Raw genomic sequence first — 23,008 nt, forward strand, 5'->3', positions numbered from 1 at the left:
TGTGGACTCAGGTCCCTGGACCCGAAGGCAACGGTACATTTAAAATGCACATTCGTGATGGCCTGAAACCTCAAATTCTTGACCAAAGGTGCAGAAGGCACAGTTTCAAATGTTCCCAGCACTTGATTTGAAAGCTCAGGACAAGCGTTCCAGCCCCCAGGAAAGCTGCAAGGATCTGCAGGAGCTTCGCTTCACCGTGTGCGAGTCACAGAAGGGGGAGCACAGGGGGTGGGTGGCCGCCTCCCTCTGCCCCTCCCTCCCTCCCCTCACTGTCCCCCGCCAGGGGCAGGATGCTGCATTTATACTTCATTCCACGGCTTTTTAACCTCGCCATGGCTTTCCCGAGATGGAGATGGAGCCATCCGTACAATGTGGGCCAACCAAGGTGTGAATTCTTTTACATCCTCCATCCAGCCCTGGGTGTCTGCTGGGAACAGAGCACCAGAGAGGGAAGGTGGAGTGAGCTAGGCTCCCTCAGGCCCCGCCGCTGCCGCTAAGCAGGGACCAGCTTCCCACTGGTGGCCCCCCATGGGCTGGGCAACGTGGCAGGAGCAGTGGGTCCAAATGAGGGCCCCGTCTGGGCTAAGCCGCCCGAGGCAGCCGGGGGTGATGGCTGTCTGTTTCCAGGGAGCCTCTGCGCGGATCTCCCATCACTCACCCCTCACCCTGGGACAGGCAGAGGCTGCCACATGCCCCTCTTCTGCTGCTTCCAGCTGCTGGGCTCTGGGCGTGACTGGTGCCTCCGAACCTCAGCGCCCTCGTCTGCAGAAAGAGAGAACGACCTCTCTGGTGTTCGGCGGATGCCAGGCGTGTTTCCACAGCTCTCCCTATCACTTAGACAGCACCTGGGCACTACCGCCCTTGAGCCGGGCTCCACACCAGGTGCCTTCTGCTGGGAGCCTGTCCTCCAAGACCGTGGACGAGAGGCTAGACCCACAGCGGTGACTCCAGTGAGGTCGGAAGAGGAGAATTTAAGAAGCAAAGATGGGAACACTGGCTTCTAACCACCAGGGTCGAGAAGCAGCCTCAGAGGGTGAACCCAGCAATAAGCACAGCAGGCCAGGGTGCCAGCTGGAACGTTCTCCCCCGGCTGGGCCGTGTCAAGGGGACGAGCTTCTACGGAGGCAGCACAACACAGATGCATGGTCTGGACTGAGGGCGCCGGTCCGGTTCGGACTCGGCCCTTTCCGAGCTCTTGCTGTAGGGTGGGCGCTGCACCTCCCGGAGCCACCCTGCCGGGTCCCGGGCCCCCCACGCAGCACACGCTGCTTCCAGCTCCGCGTCCGGGGGTGAATCCTCAGGGTCACGCAGAGCAAAGGCGCAGACACCTCCTGGACACAGTGCCTGGGGAGTCCTGTGGCCGGGAAAACCCTGAGGGGCCGTGAGGGGGAGCTCAGAGCACCCCCGTCCTCTCTGTGTTGGGAAGAGCCCCCGGGGCCCCCAGTAGGAGCCCTGTCTCCTGGTCCAGGTCGCCTTCCTCCTCGGCCAAGAGGGCACGGGGTGAATCTTTGTTGCTCTTCTGCTCTGTTCAGGCCCTGAGGTCTTGGCCACACTGCAAGCTGCGGGCCAAGGTCAGAAAGGAAACGTGCATTCAGGGAGTACTGACTGTGTACCAGGCCCTGAGAGCATGGACGCAGGGCAGAGAGGCCGGGCTGTAGGGGGAGGAGGCCCAAGGAGAGCCCAGAGCAGCCAGGAGGGGACACAGCACCGGGGACATCCCCTGGGCCTCAGTTTCCCCTCCCTAATGTGAAGGCCCCGGCCTCCGAGCTCCTGAAGAGCCCTCCGCTCTGACGGCCTGTGGACGTGTCCTCTGAATGTCCCCTGATGTCCTGCCCCCCGCCCCAGTGCCTGTTGGGTGACTGGCAGCCTGACAGCCTTGGTAGACGAAGCAAGGAAAACAGATCACGTCACTTAAAAGACAGACATCACTCCCCCCGAAACCACGGACGGCAAACTCGCCTGTGAGGCTGTGCTGACCCCGCAGCCTTTGCTGCACGGCTTCGGTGTGGGAAGCACGGGTCCCGGCGTCTCTGTTGGTGTCTGGAAGGATGAGGGATGGAGATAAAGGGCGCCCCTTCCGTCCTCTGCCCACCCCCAACCCCCAGCTGTTGCCTTCATTCCGTCACCCCCCTGACTGAGCTCAGCAGCTTTTCCTGAGAGCCTTGCGGTGGCTGGGCGGGTAGAAGGGAACCTAGCTCGGCACCTGCCCCTCTGCCCCAGCTCCCCTGACCAACCTCCCCTCCCACCTCGCTGCCATCGCCAAGACCCGGCCCACTGCCTGGCACACCTGCCCCTGTCGCTTGGCCAGTGGCATTCGTCTTTCAAGGCAAGGGGCAGAGGTCGCTTCCTGCAGGAATCGCTCCTGAATTCCCCTCCTTTGTGGGTCCATTAGCTTTCCCTTCTCTGCTTTCATGGTTCCCCGGGATCCCAGGCATCCTCGGCCCTGCCCCGGTTGCAGGGCATCCTTCTTCCCTGGCTAGGAGGAGAGGTCCCTGGGAGCCAGGGCCATGGTTGCTCAGCTGGCACCCCCTGCAGCTTAGCACAAAGCTGGGGAGAGAGCAGGCACTCAACAGATGCTGATGGATAAGTGTAGGGGGAGGGGGAGGGGTGGAATTGATGAAGAAGAGACGAGGGGATGGATGGATGATAAATTAATGAAGGGTATATGGATAATAAATTGATGAAGGATGGATGGATGGATAGATAATAAATTAATGAAGGGTGGATGGATAATAAATTGATGAAGGATGGATGGATGGATAATAAATTGATGAAGGATGGATGGATGATTTAGATGTTGGTTGGACCTCAAAAAAATAGGCAGGCACACAAGCCCTCAGCTGCTCTGCTTGAACTGGCTTTGCCTCGTCTCTCTGAGAATGGTCCCTCTCCCTTGGGACTTTCCAGTGACATCTACACTTGGCTCTGGAGGAGGCGCTCCTGAGGGCACCATGTGGATAAGGCTGCTCAGGTTGCGGGGTCAGGGGCCTCTGGGGCTCCAGGAAGAGTCCGGAAGGGCTGCCGTGTCCTCAAAGCAGGTCCCTTCATCCTGGAAGGAAGCTCAGGTCCCTGGCTCCCCGACCATCACCACGTGGTCAGAGCAGAAGCCTGTGAAATCTGACATGTCAGAAAATTCTGCTGTCCGAGCCCCTTCCCAGGAGGCTGACTGGGGTCACCCAGCCCAGCTCCAAGGCCGCCGTGACCGTCCTGGAGCAGTGTCCTCCAGGTGACCTAAGTTCTTCCTGTCGGAGTCCACTCGGCCAAGCCTCCTGGTCTTCAAACTGGAGTCACCTTGGATACTAAGCGGGGGTTCTTTGCCCCCACTCAGCAGCACCCTGGATTAAGTCCTAGCCCCGCAGAGTGGCTCCCTCAAGGCTGGTGACCCACCTGCCAGTCTGGTATAGGGTCAGGTGAACCAGAACCCAGGAGGAGCCTGTTGGCTGCCCAGCTGACTTGGCGCCCACTTCCCCATCCTCCAAATGGCCCCTTGATGGATGCTTAATGAGCACCTACTATATGCTTACCCAGCCTCACACCTGGACGGCCCCACACTGCCCGGACCTGCCTCTGGCCTCCCCTTACCCATCCCCCAGGGGCTACCTCCAAACGTAGACCCAGCCATGTCCTGCCCCAGTTTAAAGCCCATCAAGGGCTGCCGGTCCACACGCTGCTCACCTGGCCTGCATGGCCCCCAGCCACGCTTCTTGTTCCTGAACCCCGCTCCTCACCCGTGGGTCTTCTGAGGCCCCCACGCTCTGCCTGCACCTGGGCTCTGCCGGAGCTGCCTGAGGCCGGCTTTCTCTGGGCAAAATTAACCCTTTACCGTGCAGACTAGGACCCGCAGTGGTGACGGCAGGCCTGTCAGCACCCAGGAGGGCGGAAGGCGTGTCCGCTGGTGGCTTTGGTGGCATAGACCCAGGGCCCATCCACCACCAGCCCTGGTTTGGGGCCCCGGCTGTGCTCAGACCTTGGTCAGTGGGAGAGTGGCCGGTCCTAAGAGCAGCTCCATCTCTTCCCTTCTGGACCAGGTAACCTGGGCTCCCAGCTGGTGGAATATAAAGAGGAAATGTACATCACGTCGGACTGCGGCCACACCTGGCGGCAGGTAAGGTGGCAGGGAGGGGCTCACCGCACCGGGGCCCCCAGAGACGTGTCTGTTCTCGGCCCCTCGCTCCCGAAGGAGCTCTGAGACACGCTGCTGTTTCTGCCCCGGCCTGAGCGGCTGGACACCACTCCCTTTAGGAGTTACATCACCATCGGGGAAAAGAGGGCCCAGGCCCGGCTGGCCCCCACCTTCTGCTGCTCTTGCAGCAGCCACTCCTGGAGGATTCGCGGTCTGACACATCTCCCCACGGTCAGGCTACCCTGAACGTCAACCCAAACGGAATAACCACCAGGAATGGGGTGGAGATGCTGTCCCGGCAGGAAGGCACACGGAGACTCCCCGACAGCAGGACATGGGGGCCACAGACCAGGCCCGGGGTCCTGCAGGGGCAGCTGCTGGGTGGATGGCAAAGACTTGGGAGAGAAAGGAGAAATGGGGGAGGAGCAGGTTTGGGGGGGGTCGCGGTGAGTGTGGTTCAGGGTCCCTCGGGCACATCCACGGGGTGGTGATCTGATGTTCAGTGCGCCTGAGAAAAGAAAAACAGGAAAATGACAAGAATCAGGAGACAGCAGTTATGCAGGAAACGGCCCCCTGAGCTGGGGGGGGGTCACACTGCGAGGGCCCATCAGCACTACCCCAGCACGCGACTCAGAGTCTCAGACTAGAGGGGTGGGGGCTGCTGTCCGAAGGGCGTCCCACGGAGCAGGGTGGCTGATGGTCTGACACCGGGGCGTCCAGCCAAACCCAAGCATTCGCCCCAGGAGAGGCTCGGACCCCCTGCACTTGCTGTTTATTTCTTTCCAGAAAAAAAAAAAAGCCTCACGTGGTCTGCTGACTTCATGGAGTGGCAATTTCTACCTTAAGCGCTTAAGAAAATGCACTAAATTTTCGTCTGTGTCTCCCCTTCCTGAGGATGGAAGCAGCTCTATTTTCAAGTCAATTTTTGCACCTCTGAGCCCCCCACTTAACAGACTCCTCCCAGCTACTGCTCTGGACAAAGACGTGAATCCTCAGAGTGCAGAGCTCACCTGCACCCTGGTTTAAAGTCCTGGCATTTTTTTTTTTTAATAATATGCAAGAAACCAGGAATTTTGAAAAGGGCAAAAGAGATTTATTGTGTTATAATATTTCTGTTTCACTAAAACTAGTGAGATATGTCTAAAACTCTCTTAAAGGTCACTGCCTGTCCATTTATTACAGAAACCACCCCCACCCTGGCCCCAGCTTATTAGATTTAATAGACCTGATGAAACAGAGAGATGTATTTTGTAGAAACTGACCATAGGTATTTTCACAGTGGCCACTGTTGGCAAGCCGTTTGCTTAGGCTTCAAACTTGGGAACTTGTCAGAATTAAGTGGGAGAACGTCAGTTCAGGGCTGGGCCGTGGTGATGGGAGGAGGGTACGGGGTGGGGGGCACAGGAGGGTGCAGGAGTGCCCAGGTGACAGAGTAGGGGGCGCCCATGTGTCAGAGACAGGGAATTTACTGGGGTGGGGGCAAGCAGGAGGCAGAGGTCAGGGTGGGACAAAGGCAGGAAGACCTGGAGAGCTCAGGCTGGCTTGTCAAGGATGCCATGAGACGTCTCTACCACAGAACTCTGGGAATGTAAATTACATATAACAGCGTATACACTGTTAAAGGGGCATATTTTAAAAACAGGACTTCCCTGGAATGATCCCAGAATAGCCAGAGAACATTTAAGGAGCACCCTCTAGAGCTCAGGGTGTCAGGGAAGTGGGAAGGATGGGGCGTGGGGTTGGGGGACCGCTGACTGTTCAAGGTGCAGAAGACCAGAGCAACAGATGTGCAGACCCTTGGGTTCCCTGTGGGCGTTGTTTTGTAGTTCAGTTGCTAAGTCGTGTCTGATGCTTTGAGACCCCCGTGGATTGCAGCACCCCAGGCTTCCCTGTCCCTCACCATCTCCCAGAATTTGCTCAAAGTCGTCCATCGAGTCGGTGATGCCATCCAACCATCTCATCCTCTGTCATCCCCTTCTCCTCCTGCCTTCAATCTTTCCCAGCATGAGGGTCTTTTCCAATGAGTCTGCTCTTCATATCAGGGCCAAAGTGAGTCTTCTCCAACACCACAGTTCAAAAGCATTAATTCTTCGGCGCTCAGCTTTCTTTATAGTCTAACTCTCACATCCATACATGACTACTGGAAAAACCATGGGTTTGACTAGATGGACCTTTGTTGGCATAGTGATGTTTCTGCTTTTTAATATGCTGTCTAGGTTGGGCATAGCTTTCTTTCCAAGGAACAAGTGTCTTTTAATTTCATGGCTGCATGGGGTTGGAGTCGCCTGATTTCCAAGTCCCTGCTAATGAGGGTGGAATTGCCTGTGGGGCTCCCATGGGGAGATTGGGAGGCACCCGTCTCCCTAGTGGGTAGACAGGGCAAATGCTCCCTGCTTGTCCTTGTGGGAGGCAAGTGTGAAGATGGGGAGTCTGACCACATGTGAGGGTTGTGAGCACATTTGAGGCTATGCCCCCCTGGCCACCAGAGGTGTTTCCTCCTGTGAGAGCCCTATCCAGGTCTCTCGACATTTTGTCCCCTAAGGACTTGGTGGGGATTCACTCACTCACTCACTCACTCATTCATGTATCCCACACACACTTCCTGAGCCCTGGCACCTCCAGCCGTGACCTGAGCGAGTACTGGGCCACAGAGAGGACTCAGAGGCAGACTGGGCCTTTGAGGAGCTCCCTGGCTGGAGAAAACAATGACAAGTTCATGCAGTAAGTCCTGGGACAGGGGGCCCAGAGACTCCCCACACCCACCCAGCGTGGCATCTGGGAGGGCTTCCTGAAGGAGGTGGCACATGAACTGAGTCATGATAAATAGAGGTTTGCTTTTATGAGTGGATGCTTATCCTAAATTCTGCAGTTTCTTTCTCATCCTCACGCTGCTGGCCTTTGTGCTGCCTGAGTTTTCCTGGAGGCAGAACCACTCGCAGTGTTTATTTGCATTTTGCTCTCTGGTCAGTGGTCTAGAAATTGCCATCAGCTTGCATTCGTGCCATTCATCCCACACGTACTGAGTCTGGGTGGTTGAGGGAGGGAGGGGATGGCCTGGGGACAGCAGGAGCCCTCTGACCAGCCCTGCCTCAGGGAGCTGGACTCTGCTGCAGCCCCCAGCCAGCGTGTGGGCAGTTCTGTCCCTGGGAGAGCAACCCCCGACCCTGAAAGCCCTCCAAGCCCTCCCCGGGTCCTGCCCTCAGAGCCCCACCCACGGTCTGCTGCAGGTGTTTGAGGAGGAGCACCACATCCTCTACCTGGACCACGGCGGCGTGATCGTGGCCATCAAGGACACCTCCATCCCCCTGAAGATCCTCAAGTAAGTCCCTGGGTGCCCAGCGCTGAGTGCGGCGGGGGCCCGTCCTCTCCACCTGGGAATACCTCGGAGCATTCCCCGGGATGGCCCCCGTGCAGGACCCCAGGACGAAGGCACCAGACCCTGCCAAGGGGGTTAGTGCCAGGCTCTGCACAGTGTCCACCCCCACCCCCCACCATCACCCTGCCTACCACCAGCACCCGCTCCCACCACCCCACCACCAGCCACACCCCACTCCCCAGCACCCACCACCACCCCGCCCCCTCACCACCCCCCACCCCCACCCCCACCCATGCTGCTGATAGCTGCTCACTGCCAGGCCTGGGGAGACAAGGGGTGGGGAATGACAACCCAGCGTGGTCGGGTGGGCCAGAGGGAGGCCTGGGGCTGTGAGGATGCCCCTACCGCCCCTCCTCCTGGGAGAGCAGGGAAGGCTTCCCGGAGGAGGTGACTTTTCAGGATGGACCTGAATTAGATAGGTGGAGGCCAGACAGGGAAGCCAGCTGCATGTGCCCAGGCCAGAGTAGGTTTGGCATCAGCTTCAGACGTGTGAAGGGCTGTTGTGGGGACGTGAGGGCAGGCGTGAACTATGGACTTGGGAGGCAGAGCTCGGCGAGCTGTCAGGAAACCAGTATCACTTTAGTCTGAAAAAGATCTTTCTGCACAGCAAGCTGGCAGCACTGATACGCCACACTGGGGGGGCATAAGTTCCCACACGTGACCCTGCAGACCCTGGGCTGGGCTTGGGCACTGGGGAGGGCTGACCTGGATGTTTCCAAGACCTGGATAACGGCAATCCAGGGGATCTCAGGCCACACCCCCAGGGCTCCTTGACTGTAGTGTCCCTGAGCAGACGTGGGTGCCACCTGGTGCTGGCAGGTGGCTGCCGTGACCTACGAGAGTGTGAAGGCAGGGCCCAGCCGCGCTGGGGACACTGCACTGGCCCTGGGGTTGGTCACTGCCCCTGCCAGTTCGCCCAGCCGCCTCAGCTCGACAGCTCTGGTCTCTGGGTGTGGGCAGGGCTGGGCCCGACATGGCAGCTGGCCCTGCACGCAGACTGTGTCCCCAGCTGCCCCTTCTCTTGGCAGGTTCAGCGTGGATGAGGGCCTCACCTGGAGCACGCACAACTTCACCAGCACCTCCGTGTTTGTGGATGGGCTGCTGAGTGAGCCAGGGGACGAGACGCTGGTCATGACGTGAGTGCCCACGGGAGGTGGGCAGGCAGGTCAGAGCCGAACCCCGGGCGGGCCGTGGCGGAGGCCCCTCAGGCCCTGCTGCGCTAGGCGGGTTCACCCCGCCTCCCTCCCCATCCTCCCCACTCACCCCCATTGTCACACCCGCCTCCTTGTCTCTTACCATCCTCTGCGTCCTCTCACCCTCTGCCACTGGGAGGTGGCCACTCTTCCCTAACCAAGGACATCTGTCATCTGCCCAGGATCACCAGGCTGGTGAGGGTGGGACTAAGAGGCAAGGGTCAGCCCTGGATCACTGCCCACTTGGCCCTTTGAGATTGTGATTCTGTCGATGGTGATGGTGATGGTGGTAACGATGGTGAAGGGGATGGATCAGGAAGATCCGCTGCAGGAGGGACAGGCTACCCACGCCAGTACTCTTGGGCTTCCCTGGTGGCTCAGCTGGTAAAAATCCACCTGCAATGCGGGCAACCTGGGTTCTATCTCTGGGTTGGGAAGATCCCCAGGAGAAGGGAAAGGCTACCCACTCCAGTATTCTGGCCTGGAGAATTCCATGGACTGTATAGTCCACGGGGTCACAAAGAGTCGGACACGACTAGAGTGATTTTCACTTTCCAACTTTCAGAAGGTGGTTCCGATGGTAAAGAATCTGCCTGTGATGTGGGAGACCCCAGTCTGATCCCTAGGTCAGGAAGAGCCCCTGGAGAAGGGAATGAGTACCTACTCTCGGACACGACTGAGCGATTAACACTTTCATTTTCACACACACATTAAAGGCACTGACTTCCTAAAACTCAGAGTTAGCCAGATGCCAGCTATTTCTCAAAGTATCAGCTGAACGTTTAGGCTTCATAAAAGGCAGGACTTCAGAGACACGGAGGGGATTAGTTAGATCAAGTGAACCAGCCTCTTTTCAGAGACTTCCCTGGTGGGGCCTGGGCAGCCCACACAGGAGTTCGCGCGGTGGTCACAATCCGGCCAGTGAGTGTTTCCCGGGCTGGGCGTCAGAGCCCCAAAGTCACCAGCTGGGAGACTGATCCTGCTCCCCAGGAGGTGGGCCACAGCCGTGCCATCCTGAGGGTCCCTGGCCTCAGTCTCCTTGTCAGTAAGGTGGGAATACTAACAGCACGCCCCCTGGGGTGGTGAGGAGGAGTGGATGGGGGGGCAGGTGTCTGGCAGGGGCAGAGGATGTGCCGGCAGTCACCACTGCGGTCACCTCCATCATAACACGGCTTCCAGAAGAGCGGGAGACAGGCTCAGGCTGTGGAGGGCCTGGAGTGGGTGAGTGAGTGAAAGTCGCTCAGTCCTGTCCGACTCTTTGCGACCCCACGGACTGTACAGTCCATGGAATTCTCCAGACTGGAGTACTGGAGTGAAGATGTCCCTTAAGGACGTCCCTTCAATGAGCTAAGACCCTCATGCCCCATTTAAGTAACAACCCAGCTGGCTCTGCTTGGGAGAAGGGGTCGCCGTGGCAGACAGTCCCCATGTAGTGAGACTCCCAGGGAAGGGACTGTCCCCGCCAGGATGGGAGTCAGGACAGCGGACCAGCGGGACACCTTCACAACCACCGTCACCACCCCCATCTGGGCCGCCCACGACCTCTCTGTCGGGAGCCCCTCTGAGAGCAGCTGGACCAGGCGGAGGAGAAGCGGGCCGTTTGGTCCATGCTGGGCCACATCCACCAGCAGCAGGAGAGGCCCAGGCTGGGGTGACGGGGGAGCTCACGCCTCGGGCAGCAGAAAAGCAGGATGGATTATGGCAGCTGAACACGACTGGGTGAGAGGCTCAGGCTGGAAGGAGGACCGCAGGGTGTCTCCAGACACCAGGGCTGCCCGTGGGCAGGCAGGAAGGAAGGCAGGAAGGTGGAGAGCGATCGGGCCTCTCAGAGCCCTGGACGGGGAGGTGAACCACAGAGCGGGGAGCCAGGCCAAGGCAGAGGGAGGCTGCAAGAACCAGAAGAGGCCCCTGTAGAGGCTCGGGGTCTCGTCTGTGAAGTAAAGATCACAGTATCTGCTCCTGGGGACTGTTCGGGGCAATGGAGGTAACGTGTGTGCGTGTGAGAACCTCTGAGCATGTGTGTCGGGGGGGTATGTGTAAGAGTGAGGGTGGGTGTGCATGTGTGTTTATAAACCTTCTACAATCAAGCATCCTACACAAACCATCGCCAATCCACCATGGGTCCCAAAAGGCCAGTGTCATTGTCCCCATTTTAAAGCCAAGGAAACTGAGGTACAGAGAGGAATGGACATGCCAAAGGTCACAGACAAGTAAGCAGGTGTCAACCCAGGCTTGTCTGGCTCCGAGGTGTCCTTTGGAGCCAAAAGTCTTCCGGTATCAGCCTCAGACATGCAGAGCCAGCCATCATGTCCCCCAGAAAACACTCCAAGACCCTTCTCAACTACCCTCCTAGATTGGAGTTTGTGCCCTTTAGACCACAACTGACTTCCCCAAGTATCCAGCTCCTATCCGTGAGCCTGGAATGGGGGCCAAGGCCGGAGTGAGTACCTCACCTCCTCCATCCAGGCGCTCAACCTCTGGTAATATGGCCGGGGTCCTATAGGGTGAACTGGAGAAGGACCAGAGAAGTGCAGGCTGGGCTCCTGGAGCCCAAGTGTGAGGTGCTGGGAGGAAATCCCTTAAGCAGCAGCCTTCTCGGAGAGCGAGGGATCTGGGCGTCGCATGATAGGCACTCAATACATGACAGCTGTGGGCAAAGAAGTGGCACAAACATGCTGTGTGATCTTAAGCAAGCTACTCAGCCTCTCTGTGCCTCAGTTTTCCTTTCTGTGAAGTGGGCTGTGGTGAGGATTAGACCAAGCAGCATGCAAGCACACTGCTCCCAGCCCCCTCTGAGCCGGGGGATGACTCCCTACCTCTCCATGGATTGTCCGGTCTGCTTGGGGGGAAAATTCTGTGGCCCAGCTATGCAGAGGGAGCTGGGGTTTCTGCCGCACGAGCCCCCCTGGTATGGACAGGCCGACAGAGGCAGGGACGCGGGTGGGGAGAAGCCAGACAGCACAGAACGCAGACACCCAACCACGAGTCATCCTGTGAAACACTTCTGCCAGGACCAGCCTGGCCACTGAGGCAGGGCCGGGCTCCTGACCCCACTGTGCCCACGTCCTTGTCCATGGGGGGCACCTGGGATGGCCCACAGCAGCGCCATCCACGAGCCGTAGATAACGGGCGATGGTGGTGGGAACGCTTGATGCTGATGCCCGTAGGCCTGCAGCCTGCCCGGCCCAGCGCAGAATCCGTCCTGGGGCTGCCCGGCTGGGGCAGGGGAGAGACCGCTGGACCCACTGGGAAAGTGTGGGTGGAAGCCCGCAGGGGACTGGGGGGCGCCTGGGGGGCTGGCCGGACCAAGGCGGTTTCCCGCCCCCTCCTTCCCTCCCCAGCGTCTTCGGCCACATCAGCTTCCGTTCGGACTGGGAGCTGGTCAAGGTGGACTTCCGGCCCTGGTTCTCCAGGCGGTGCAGCGAGGATGACTACAGCTCCTGGGACCTCACCAACCTGCAGGTGGGCACGGCCCCGCGCAGGGCACCCCCTCTGCCCGCAAACCCCGTCCTGCCAGGCTGCCAGCCTCCCCCGGATGTGGGTCCTCCTGCTGGGCTTGCTGGCCCTTCTGGGCGGCCTGAGCCAGGGTCCGCGGGTACACCCGGGGCGCAGGGGCACAGGCCCGACCCAGCCAGAAGGCAGCTGTGCTCGGGGTCCCGGATTTGTGGGATGGAGGGAAGGTGGCAGGGCTCAGGTATCACACACTGGGTAACACCAATGATCTGGGACAGCCCCCACGCCGTAATCTCAGACACACAAAACTTCCTACAGCAAAATGAGGAATACTCACACGGAGGGGAATACGTGAGGACCAGAAATGGTCTTCTGCTGCAGTTCGGGTTGGGTGCTCAGGATTTCAGAGGGGAGGGTCCCAGAATCGCTGGGGTGGGGGGGTGCCCACGGCTGTATCTGCCGTGGTGCCTGTTCACACTGGTGTGTCCTGCTCGGATTGTTGGCTGAACACCTACTGTGTGGCCCCTGAGGCCTGGAGGCTGTGGCTCGTCCCAGCCTCACAGGGCCCACCTGAAACCCTCGGGCCTGAGGATTGCATTGGGCCTCTCTTCCGGGGCCTGAGACCCCCTCAGGGCCCAGCAGGGCCAGGTACACAGCACTCAGCGAGTGCTGGGGGGGTGGACAGGGGCTGGGCTGCCCCGGGTCAGCGTCAGGCTCACACACAGCCCTGGCCCTGGGCCCCGGTTTCCTGCCCCGATGCCCGCCCGGGCCGGGGGAATAAGGAACGGGCCAGACCGGCAGTGGGAGCCGCAGTGGGGCGGCCCCTCACCCCGTGTCCCCCCGCAGGGTGACCGCTGCGTCATGGGCCAGCAGAGGAGCTTCCGCAGGAGGAAGCCCGCGTCCTGGTGCGTCACGGGCCGCAGCTTCACGGCAGCACTCACGGCCCGCGTGTGCCCGTGCCGGGCCTCGGACTTCCTCTGGTGAGGGTCCCACTCTGCCCCAGCCCTGGGGGTGGGTGGGGAGCGGGGGGATGCTGCTTGAGTGACCCCGTGGCTGCCGCCCGGCGGGCAACCTGAGAGCCGTGCTCCAGCACGGCCCCCTTATTCTGGGCCCGATCACCCAGCCACCCGGTCCGGCCCACATTCAAGAATCCATGGGTGTCCTTTCCAAGCCGGCAGGGGCTGCCTGCTCCCAGGAGGGCAGGGACACGGAGGAAGACGGAGGGCAGCCTGGGGACCCAGGACAGCCAGCAACCCCCTCCACCATCCAGAGACCCGCCTGGAAGCCCCCTGACCACCCCCCGCCCCGCCGCCCGCTCAAGGACTGCTGTGCTTGCCCACCACCCACAGGAGAATGTCCGAGTTCTGGAAGCTGGCTCCCTCCCCAGCCATCCTCGGCCTTCCTCGCCCTGCCATCCCCACCTGCGTCTCCCGGCTCTGGCGCTGAAGGGGCTGGCCCCCACCTGCAGTGCCCTCCCCGCTCCCCTGGTTATCTCTTGATCTTCCATTGAGAGTCAGCTACCTCCTCCAGGCAGCCCTCCAGGATGCCCAGGCTGGGTTCAGTGCTCCGCTGTAATTTCCCAGAATCCCCTTTGCATCCCTTCTCACCCGGAATGTACCCATCAGCTTTCAGTCCTTCTCCCCTCTGGGACGGGGCCTGTGGATCTGCCTCTGTGTGTCCTTGCTGTGGGGCACCTACCCTGGGCTGGCTCGCACCCCCACCACTGCCCGTCTCCTGACCGCCGTGTCTTCCTCCTCCCAGTGACTATGGATTTGAGCGCGCCCCCTCCTCGGAGTCCGATGCCAACAAGTGCTTTGCCAACTTCTGGTTTAACCCCCTGTCGCCCCCTGACGACTGTGTCCTGGGCCAGACCTACACCAGCAGTCTTGGGTGAGTCGCACGGGGCAGAACCATGGTGACCCCTGCCTTTCCCACCTGGTGCCCACGGCTCCTCGCATGAAGTCAGGGAGAGAGAAATCAGGGCTGACCGCCCTTTGCGCTGGGGCTCCTGCAAGTCACCCAGACTCTGCCCCCGGCCAGGGCTCTCCATTCGGAGCCCAGATGGGTCAGCATCAGGGAGAAGAGACACCCTGAGCCCGCTCCAAACAAAGAGCAAGGAGGTCCCCGGCCTTGGTGCTCATACCCGCTGTACCCAGAGAAGGAACCCGCCTCCCTGGCCCCCTGAGCCCCTGCAGTGCCAAAGCCCCTCCCCATCTGCCAACGCTGAGCAAGCCAGGCCTGAGCTGGGCCAGAGATATTCACACTCCCTTTAGGTCTCAGCTTGAATGGCGCCTCCTTCAGGAAGCCTTCCCTGACTCACCCTGGGCCCGGAGCTTACTCTGTGGGAATAGAACGTCCCCAGTTATTGTCACGCTCACCCAGCTGTCCCCTGGACTGGACTAAGCTTTCTGACACGTGGTGTGTCCCTCGGTGTGTGGTGTGATGAACACACGCTGTGCGTGAGGGGGAGGGAAGTGCTCCGCAGGTGTGACCTCCTTCCCTCTGCAGAGGCTGAGCATGCTGCGTCTCAGGGATCAAACTATAACAGTGTTCTGTGTGGAACAGCTGGGAGCCCACCACTCCACAGGTCCTAAGCAAGCTTCATCGTAAAGGTCTCTGTGTCCCCGAGGGGAAGTTCTGAGAGGGAGTGAACTGCCTATGGACTTATTAGACAAGCCTGGTTGCTGCCTCTGGGGATGGGGCAGGACAGAGCCTAAAGAAGCAAGAAGTAGGGCCAGAGACTGCAGGCTTGGACCTCAGCAGCATAAATCCCATCATCCGTCCAGCCAATCATCCAATCATCTATCCATGTGTTCCTCATCCATCCATCATCCATTCATCCATCCACCCATCTGTCCATCATCCACCTATCCATCCATCCATCCATCCTATCATCTATCTGTGTATTCTCCATCCATCCATCGTCCCTCTATCCATCCAGTCATCCAATCACCCGTGTATTCCCCATCCATCCTTCATTCATTCATCCATCCACCCATCTGTCCACCCATCCATCCATCATCCATGTATCCATCCAATTATCCAGTCATCTGTGTATTCCCCATCCATCCATCCATCCATCATCCATCCACCATCCATCCACCATCCATCCATCCATCATCCATCCATCATCCATCCACCCATCCACCATCTATCCATCCACCAATCCATCCATCATCCATCTATCTATCCAATCATCCAGTCATCTATCTGTCTATTCCTCATCCATCCATCATCCATCCATCCACCATCCATCCATCCATCCATCATCCACCCACCCATCCATCATCATCCAGTCATCCAATCATCTCTCTGTGTATTCCCCATCCATCCTGCATTCATCCATCCACCCATCTGTCCACCCATCCGTCCATCATCCATCTATCCATCCAATTATCCATCTCTTTATTCTTCCACTCACTCACCCGCCATCCGTTCATCCTCCCATCCCTCCAACAATTCATCCATCATCCATCTATCATCCATCTCTCCCTCCATCAGGGAGCCACAGCAGCTGCTCCAGGGCTTGGCAAGCAGGGACTCTTGTCTGAAATGTCAGAGTCAGGACCCATACCAAGGGCAAAGGGTTTCATTTCACACCATCTGCACACTCGGGATGCCAAGGGGCTGTGGGAAGGTGGCTCTTAGGGAGGGTATTTTCTTCCCAACTAATCACACGCATCTTTGCACGATAACAATCTATGCCTCTCTAGCAGGGTTTTCCTAATGCCTCCTAAGAGTTTGTTGTTATTGCTTAGTCGCTGAGTCGTGTCTGACGTTTTGCAACAGCACAGACTGCAGCCTGCCAGGCTCCTCTGTCCATGGGACTCTCCAGGCAAGAGTACTGGAGTGGGTTGCCATTTCCTCCTCCAGGGGATCTTCCTGATCCAGGGATTGAACCCACGTCTCCTGCATTGGCAGGTGGATTCCTTACCACTGAGCTACTAGGGAGGCCCTAAAAGTTTACTAGAGCGCGTGAGGCTCTCCCCGCCAGCCCCTCCCCACCCTCATCTCACACCTGCCCCCCCACCACCACAGGGCTTTGGCACACACCGTTTCCACTGCCCAGGACACTCTTCACTCTCCTGCCCACCTTCTGCTCCAGCTGAAAGCCCCATTCTTGGGGAGCAGAGCCCAGGGTGCAGCCCCTTCCCCATACTGTCACAGTCGTGATGTTGCTTTGATATGGGGGGTGGTTTGGTGAGGGCTGCCTTCCCACTGGACAGTCCTCTCTGCAAAGGGCAAGGGCTGCGAGGGATGACCTCGGCCCTCCCACCGGGCGCATAGCAGATGCTCAGTCAATTCGCGTTGCATGAATGAGCTGGTGAATCGGGTGTCGTCTGGCCCCAGTCCATCCGTGTAAGAGGAGGAGGCCTCCTGTGGGACTGTGCTTGCCCACGGCCACGTGGCGCATCATCGGGAAGTCCCAGCCCCTCCGGGGCACTCTGGCTTCCCGGGACCACGCTTCCCAGCAAAGTCGCAGTATTCATTCTGGCTCCTCTAGTCGTCCCCCAGCAACAACAACTCTCAGCATCGTGAGAACACGCTCGGACCAGCGAGGGCCGCGGTCCTGCCATTAGAGCTCATTCCCTTCTCTGAGCCTCAGTTTCCCCAGCTCCAAAATGGGGCAGAAAGAGCAAACAGATGGAGTCAGGAAGAGGGAGGGGGTTGAAGCGCGGGGGTCACAAGCCAAAGCCCCCGTACAGCTACTGAAGCTGTCGGCGGGGCGGCAGGCCCCGCCCCGCCCCGGCCAGTCCGTTCGGACGCTGACCCGCCTTCTGGCCGCAGGTACCGGAAGCTGGTGTCCAACGTGTGCGAGGGCGGCGTGGACCCGCGGCAGAGCCCCGTGCGGCTGCAGTGCCCGCTCCTGCCGCCGCGGGGCCTGCAGATCAGCATCCGCGGCGAGGCGGTGGCCGTGCGGCCCGGGGAGGACGTCCTGTTCGTGGTGCGGCAGGAGCAGGTGAGGGGCCGCTTCGGCCGGGCGGACGGGGCGGTGGGCGGCGTCCTCTCCCCCTCGGAGTCCTGGAGTGCGGAGTCATCTGGACCAGCGTTTCCAAACTGCGGGCGGGAACAGTGCACTAGAGACCCCTGCCCAGGTCCAGACCAGCACTGAAGCAATGAAATGGAAAACTCGGGAGAGAGTGGAGGGCAGGGGCAATGGAGCAGCGAGCTGCCAGCTCAGGTCCAGGGAGAGGGGGCTTCAAACATGCCTGCCTGGGTGTTGACAGCATGGTGATGTCAGATTCATTCATTCCCGTGAGCGGCAATACAATGTTTTAAACCTCTCATTATACTGATCTAGTGAATTTGGAATCTTAAGAAAAACAGGCATTAAAAAAAAAAATTATTACTTTATAATCTCATAGCCAACACAAATTCTGTAATAGGTGATAGGCAGGTAAATCAGTTCAGTTCGTTGCTTAGTCATGTCCAACTCTTTGTGACCGCATGGACTGCAGCATGCCAGGCTTCCCTGTCCATCACCAACTCCCGGAGTCTACCCAAACCCATGTCCATGGAGTTGGTGATGCCATCCAACCATCTCATCCTCTGTCATCCCTTTCTCCTCCCATCTTCAATCTTTCCCAGCATCAGGGTCTTTTCCAATGAGTCCGTTCTTTGCATCAGGTGGCCAAAGTGTTGGCGCTTCAGCGTCAGCATCAGTCCTTCCAATGAATATTCAGGACTGATTTCCTTCAGAATGGACTGGTTGGATCTTCTTGCAATCCAAGGGACTCTCAAGAGTCCTCGCCAACACCACAGTTGAAAAACATCAATTCTTCAGCTTTCTTTATGGTCCAACTCTCACATCCATACATGACTATTGGAAAAAACCATAGCTTTGTCTAGACAAACCTTTGTCGGCAAAGTAATATCTCTGCTTTTTAATATGCTGTCTAGGTTGATCATGGCTTCCCTTCCAAGAAGCAAGCATCTTTTAATTTCATGACTGCAGTCACCATCTGCAGTGGTTTTGGAGCCCCCAAAAATAAAGTCTGTCTCTGTTTCCATTGTTTCCCCATCTATTTGCCATGAAGTGATGGGACCGGATGCCATGATCTTCATTTGTTGAATGTTGAGTTTTAAGCCAGGTTTTCACTCTTCTCTTTCACTTTCATCAAGAGGCTCTTTAGTTCCTCTTCACTTTCTGCCATAGGGTGGTATCATCTGCATATCTGAGTTTATTGAGATTTCTCCCAGAAATCTTGATTCCAGCTTGTGCTTCATCCAGCCCAGCATTTCGCATGACATACTCTACATGAGTTAAATAAGCAGGGTGACAATATACAGCCTTGATGTACTCCTTTCCAAATTGGAACCAGTCTGTTGTTCCATGTCCAGTTCTATCGGTTGTTTCTTGTCCCTCTTACAAATTTCTCAGGAGGCAGGTCAGGTGGTCTGGTATTCCCATCTCTTTAAGAATTTTCCATAGTTTGTTGTGATCCACACAGTCAAGGCTTTAGCAAAGTCAATGAAGCAGAAGTAGATGTTTTCCTGGAATTCTTTTGCTTTTTATATGATCCAATGGATGTTGGCAATTTGTTCTCTGGTTCCCCTGCCTTTTCTAAATCCAGTTTGAACACCTGGAAGATCTCCATTAACGTACTGTTGAAGCCTGGCTTGGAGAATTTTGAGCATTACTTTGCTAGCATGCGAGATGAATGCAATTGTGCGGTAGTTTGAGCATTCTTTGGCATTGCCTTTCTTTGGGATTGGAATGAAAACTGACCCTTTTCAGCAGTGCCGTAGCCACTGCTGAGTTTTCCAAATTTGCTGGCATATTGATTGCAGCACTTTCACAGCATCATCTTTCAGGATGTGAAATAGCTCAGCTGGAATTCCATCACCTCCACTAGCTTTGTTCATAGTGATACATAGATAGATAGATAGATATAAATGATAAATAGATAGAGATTAATGAAAAAAATCATTGATAGTTAATGGATGACATAGATACAAATATATATGGACAGATATAGAAATATTTCATGTATGTGTATATGTATACACACACACATATATTATGCGGGGCTTCCCAGGTGGCTCAGGTGGTAAAGAATCTGCTTGCAGTGTGGCAGACCTGGGTTCGATCCCTGGGACGGGAAGATCCCCTGGAGAAATGAATGACAACCCACACCAGTATTCTTGCCTGGAGAATCCCATAGACAGAGGAGCCTAGTGGGCTACAGTCCATGGATTGCAAAGAGTTGGACATGACTTAGAAACTAACACACACATATAAACATATAAATTTCCTCCCTGTCTCCTAGTATTTCTTTCTTTTTTTAGTATAAGTGTTACTTTTTTCCCCTGATTTTAAGAACATATATACTCATTTTAGAACACTGGGGAAACACATTAAAAACACAAGGATATATAAAAACCCAAAATCTTATTCTCTTAAGGTGACCACTGTTAATTTATTCCCAAAGCAGAGACATTACTTTGCCAACAAAGGTCTGTCTAGTCAAGGCTATGGTTTTTCCTGTGGTCATGTATAGATGTGAGAGTTGGACTGTGAAGAAGGCTGAGCGCCGAAGAATTGATGCTTTTGAACTGTGGTGTTGGAGAAGACTCTTGAGAGTCCCTTGGACGGCAAGGAGATCCAACCCGTCCATTCTAAAGGAGATCAGCCCTGGGATTTCTTTGGAAGGAATGATGCTAAAGCTGAAACTCCAGTACTTTGGCCACCTGATGCGAAGAGTTGACTCATTGGAAAAGACTCTGATGCTGGGAGGGATTGGGGGCAAGAGGAGAAGGGGATGACAGAGGATGAGATGGCTGGATGGCATCACTGACTCGATGGACGTGAGTCTGAGTGAACTCCGGGAGTTGGTGATGGACAGGGAGGCCTGGCGTGCTGCGATTCATGGGATCGCAGAGTTGGACACGACTGAGCGACTGAACTGAACTGAACTGAGTCTATTTAAACTAATATGCACGTGCTTATTTTTCTGATTATAGACGTAACAAATGCTCATTGTAGAAAATCCAAATATAGAAACTAAAAACACTCACAAGCAGACAGGAAAGCACAAAGGGGTGCAGAGCCCCCTCTTCCCACCCGGGACCCCAGCCCCCGGCTCACAGCTCTCGAGCACTGGGGGCTTCAGTTAACAAATGTACTGAGCGAACCGAGGGGGCTCCGTGCAGAAGACGTCCGTCCATGCCTGCCCAGGTGGGACCGGGGAACCCAACGCGGTCTCTGATGCTGGAAAGCGGGGGCTCTGGTCCCGTGTGAAGAACTGGATGCGCGAGTGCCCGCGTGGGCGCATTCCCTCCATCCTCCCCTGCCGGCTCCCACCAGCCAGCTTTATAGCTGGGGAGGCTGAGGCTCGGACAGGTGCAGCCACCCACCTGGGGCCACACAGAGCTGGCATTGGGTCCAGGCCAGGGGCCTCCCGTGTGGACACCTCCTGGTTTGCAGCCCCCAGACCTGAGCCGAGGGTGCATCAACCTGCTGGCCCCGCGATGATTGAGCCTGGCCCTGAGAGTCACGCTTCAGCCTCGGGCAACCCTGGGGCGGGGTGTGTGTGTGTGTGTGTATGTGTGCGGGGGCGGGGGGGAGGCTCTGTTCACTGCAGAGGAGGGTGCAGCCCCCTGCCCAGACTCTCAAGGGGACCCTCAGAGGGGACCCACCTGCCGCCCGGAGCTCCAGGACTGACTTGCAGGAAACATGGCCACCTGCTGCCCTCTAGAGCCCGGAATCCCAGCAGCTGGTCACTGCTGGGACGCTCCACCCGGACCCAGGACAGGACACGTGTGGTGGCCCACTGTCCCAGCAGGCTTGGACCCTCGCCTGCAGGGGCGGAGGTGAGGGAACAGCAGAAAGATGCTCTTGGAAGAGAGTCCTTTGCCCTCCACTGTCTGGAACAGGCCACTGGCTCCCAGGTCGAAGCCTTGGGAAGGAGTGGGCGCAAGGTTGGAGTGGGTACATGCACCGGTGAACACTCCTGTTCTCACACACACACACACACACACGGACACTTACACATGTTCACACGTGACCACACACTTGCATTCGTACACAGCCATAGACACACTCACCCAGTCCAGGTGTGGAAACAACCCTGGATTTAGGGGAATCCAAGTTCTGTGAAGATCTTAGAACCGAACATAAGATCTGATGGGGAACCCAGAAACAGACCCACATAGACGGGTCTGGCTGATTCTGGCTCAGGCGCAAAATCATTTCAGTGAAGGAAGGACGGGCGTCAACAAACGAGGAGCCGGTGAAAACGAACCTCATGCCTGATGCAGAGTCGACGCAAAGTGGATCACAGCCTTAAATGGAAACCTGTGAAGCTTGTAGAAAAAAGGCAGGGGAAATACCTGTGCTCTAGGGCTAGACAGAGTTCTTAGCATTGACACCATAAGCACCATCCACGAAGGAAGTGTGATAAACGACTTCATCAGAATGCGACATGTTTCGTCTGTGACAGAGCCTGAGAAGGTGAAAACAGAGCCTGAGAAGGTGAAAAGACGACCACAGAGAAAATAACTACAAACCGTATCCAACAAGGACTAGTACCCGGAATATATAAAGATTACTCAGAACCCAACCGTAAGAGGACAAGCAACCAGAAGATGAGCAGAAGACATGGAGAAACGTGTTCCCGGAGAGAACGGCAAAGAAGCACAGGGAACCATGCTCAGCATCCTTAGCCATCAGCGCAGTGCAGCGTAAAGAGGGTCCCTGCGCGCCTACAGGAATGAGTAACATGAAGGACGGTGGTCCCACAAACACTGGTGAGGATGCAGAGACACTGGGTCCCTCCTGCATGGCTGACGCGGACGTGAAGTGGTACAGCCGCTCTGGGAAAGCTGGTCATTTCCTTAAAAACCAAGCATGCAACATCCATGGGACTCAGCAGTTACACTCCTGGGCCTGTATCCCAGGGAAACAAAGAGGTTCACGGGAAAACCTGTATACACCAAGGTTCACAGCAGCTTTCTTCATAAGAGCCAGAAACGGGAGACAGCCAGATGTCCTCGACGGGCGAGTGGATAAACGCGAGGTGAGCTGGTACATCCATCCCAAGGGCGGTGCTCTGAAGTAAGAAGGAACAGGCTCTACACCACAGCTTGGGTGAATCTGCAGAGAATCATATTGAATGAGAAAGCTAATCCCAGCGGTTCTATTCAGGGGATATTCCCCAAATAACGAAAGTATAGAAATGGAGAACAGGTTAGAGGTTCTAACCCCATGGAGTCGGGGGTGTGACGGAGAGGCATGTCTGGGTGTGAACGGGCAGCCCTAGGGACCCCAGGGGTGACTGAATCGTGGCTCAGTCACTGTGGATTCCAAGCCGTGATACATGTTCTGCAAGATGTTCGCATGGAGACCGCGAACATGGGTCTCTCTGTTGTATCCTTGACAATTACATGTGAATTGGCAGTTGGCTCAGCATGAGACTTCCGAGTGTTTTTGAAGCGCTCAGGAATAAACACACACACACACACAGGTCTGCATGGAAACACTACGCCGTGGGTGGTGGGTGTTGTGCTGACGTCACCACTTTTCCTTTCCAGCTACTTCTCTGCCTTTTTGTATTTTCTTACATTGCCACTATTACCTTCCTGATTACGACAAGGTTTTTATTTTTTTTTTAATATAATTTTACTTATTTATTTTGGCTGTGCTGGGTCTTCGTTGCTGTGAGGGCTCTTAGCTGAGGCAAGCAGGGGCTACTCTCTCGTTGAGATGCTCAGGCTGATCAGGTAGGGTTTTACTTATTTATTTATTTTTTATCCATACCACATGGCACGTGGGATCTTAGTTCCCCAACCAGGGGTCGAACCTATGGCCCCTGTGGTGGAAGTGCTGAGTCTTAACCACTGGACCACCAAGGAGGTCCCTGT

At 56.7% G+C, this 23,008-nt stretch overlaps 1 protein-coding gene across 2 annotated transcripts in view; it reads left to right on the top strand.

Moving 5' to 3' along the window:
• Window positions 1-23,008, top strand: part of SORCS2 (sortilin related VPS10 domain containing receptor 2) — a 497,085-nt gene that overhangs the window by 455,396 nt on the left and 18,681 nt on the right. For both annotated transcript variants that reach the window (XM_070372757.1, XM_070372758.1), the window contains exons 12-18: window positions 4,029-4,105; window positions 7,351-7,442; window positions 8,528-8,635; window positions 12,034-12,154; window positions 12,992-13,125; window positions 13,907-14,035; window positions 16,934-17,105. In XM_070372757.1, coding sequence (XP_070228858.1) covers window positions 4,029-4,105; window positions 7,351-7,442; window positions 8,528-8,635; window positions 12,034-12,154; window positions 12,992-13,125; window positions 13,907-14,035; window positions 16,934-17,105 — 833 coding nt within the window. The remainder of the gene's footprint in view (window positions 1-4,028; window positions 4,106-7,350; window positions 7,443-8,527; window positions 8,636-12,033; window positions 12,155-12,991; window positions 13,126-13,906; window positions 14,036-16,933; window positions 17,106-23,008) is intronic.

Source organism: Bos mutus, chromosome 6 (assembly GCF_027580195.1).
Source record: "Bos mutus isolate GX-2022 chromosome 6, NWIPB_WYAK_1.1, whole genome shotgun sequence".
Taxonomy (NCBI): Eukaryota; Metazoa; Chordata; class Mammalia; order Artiodactyla; family Bovidae; genus Bos; species Bos mutus.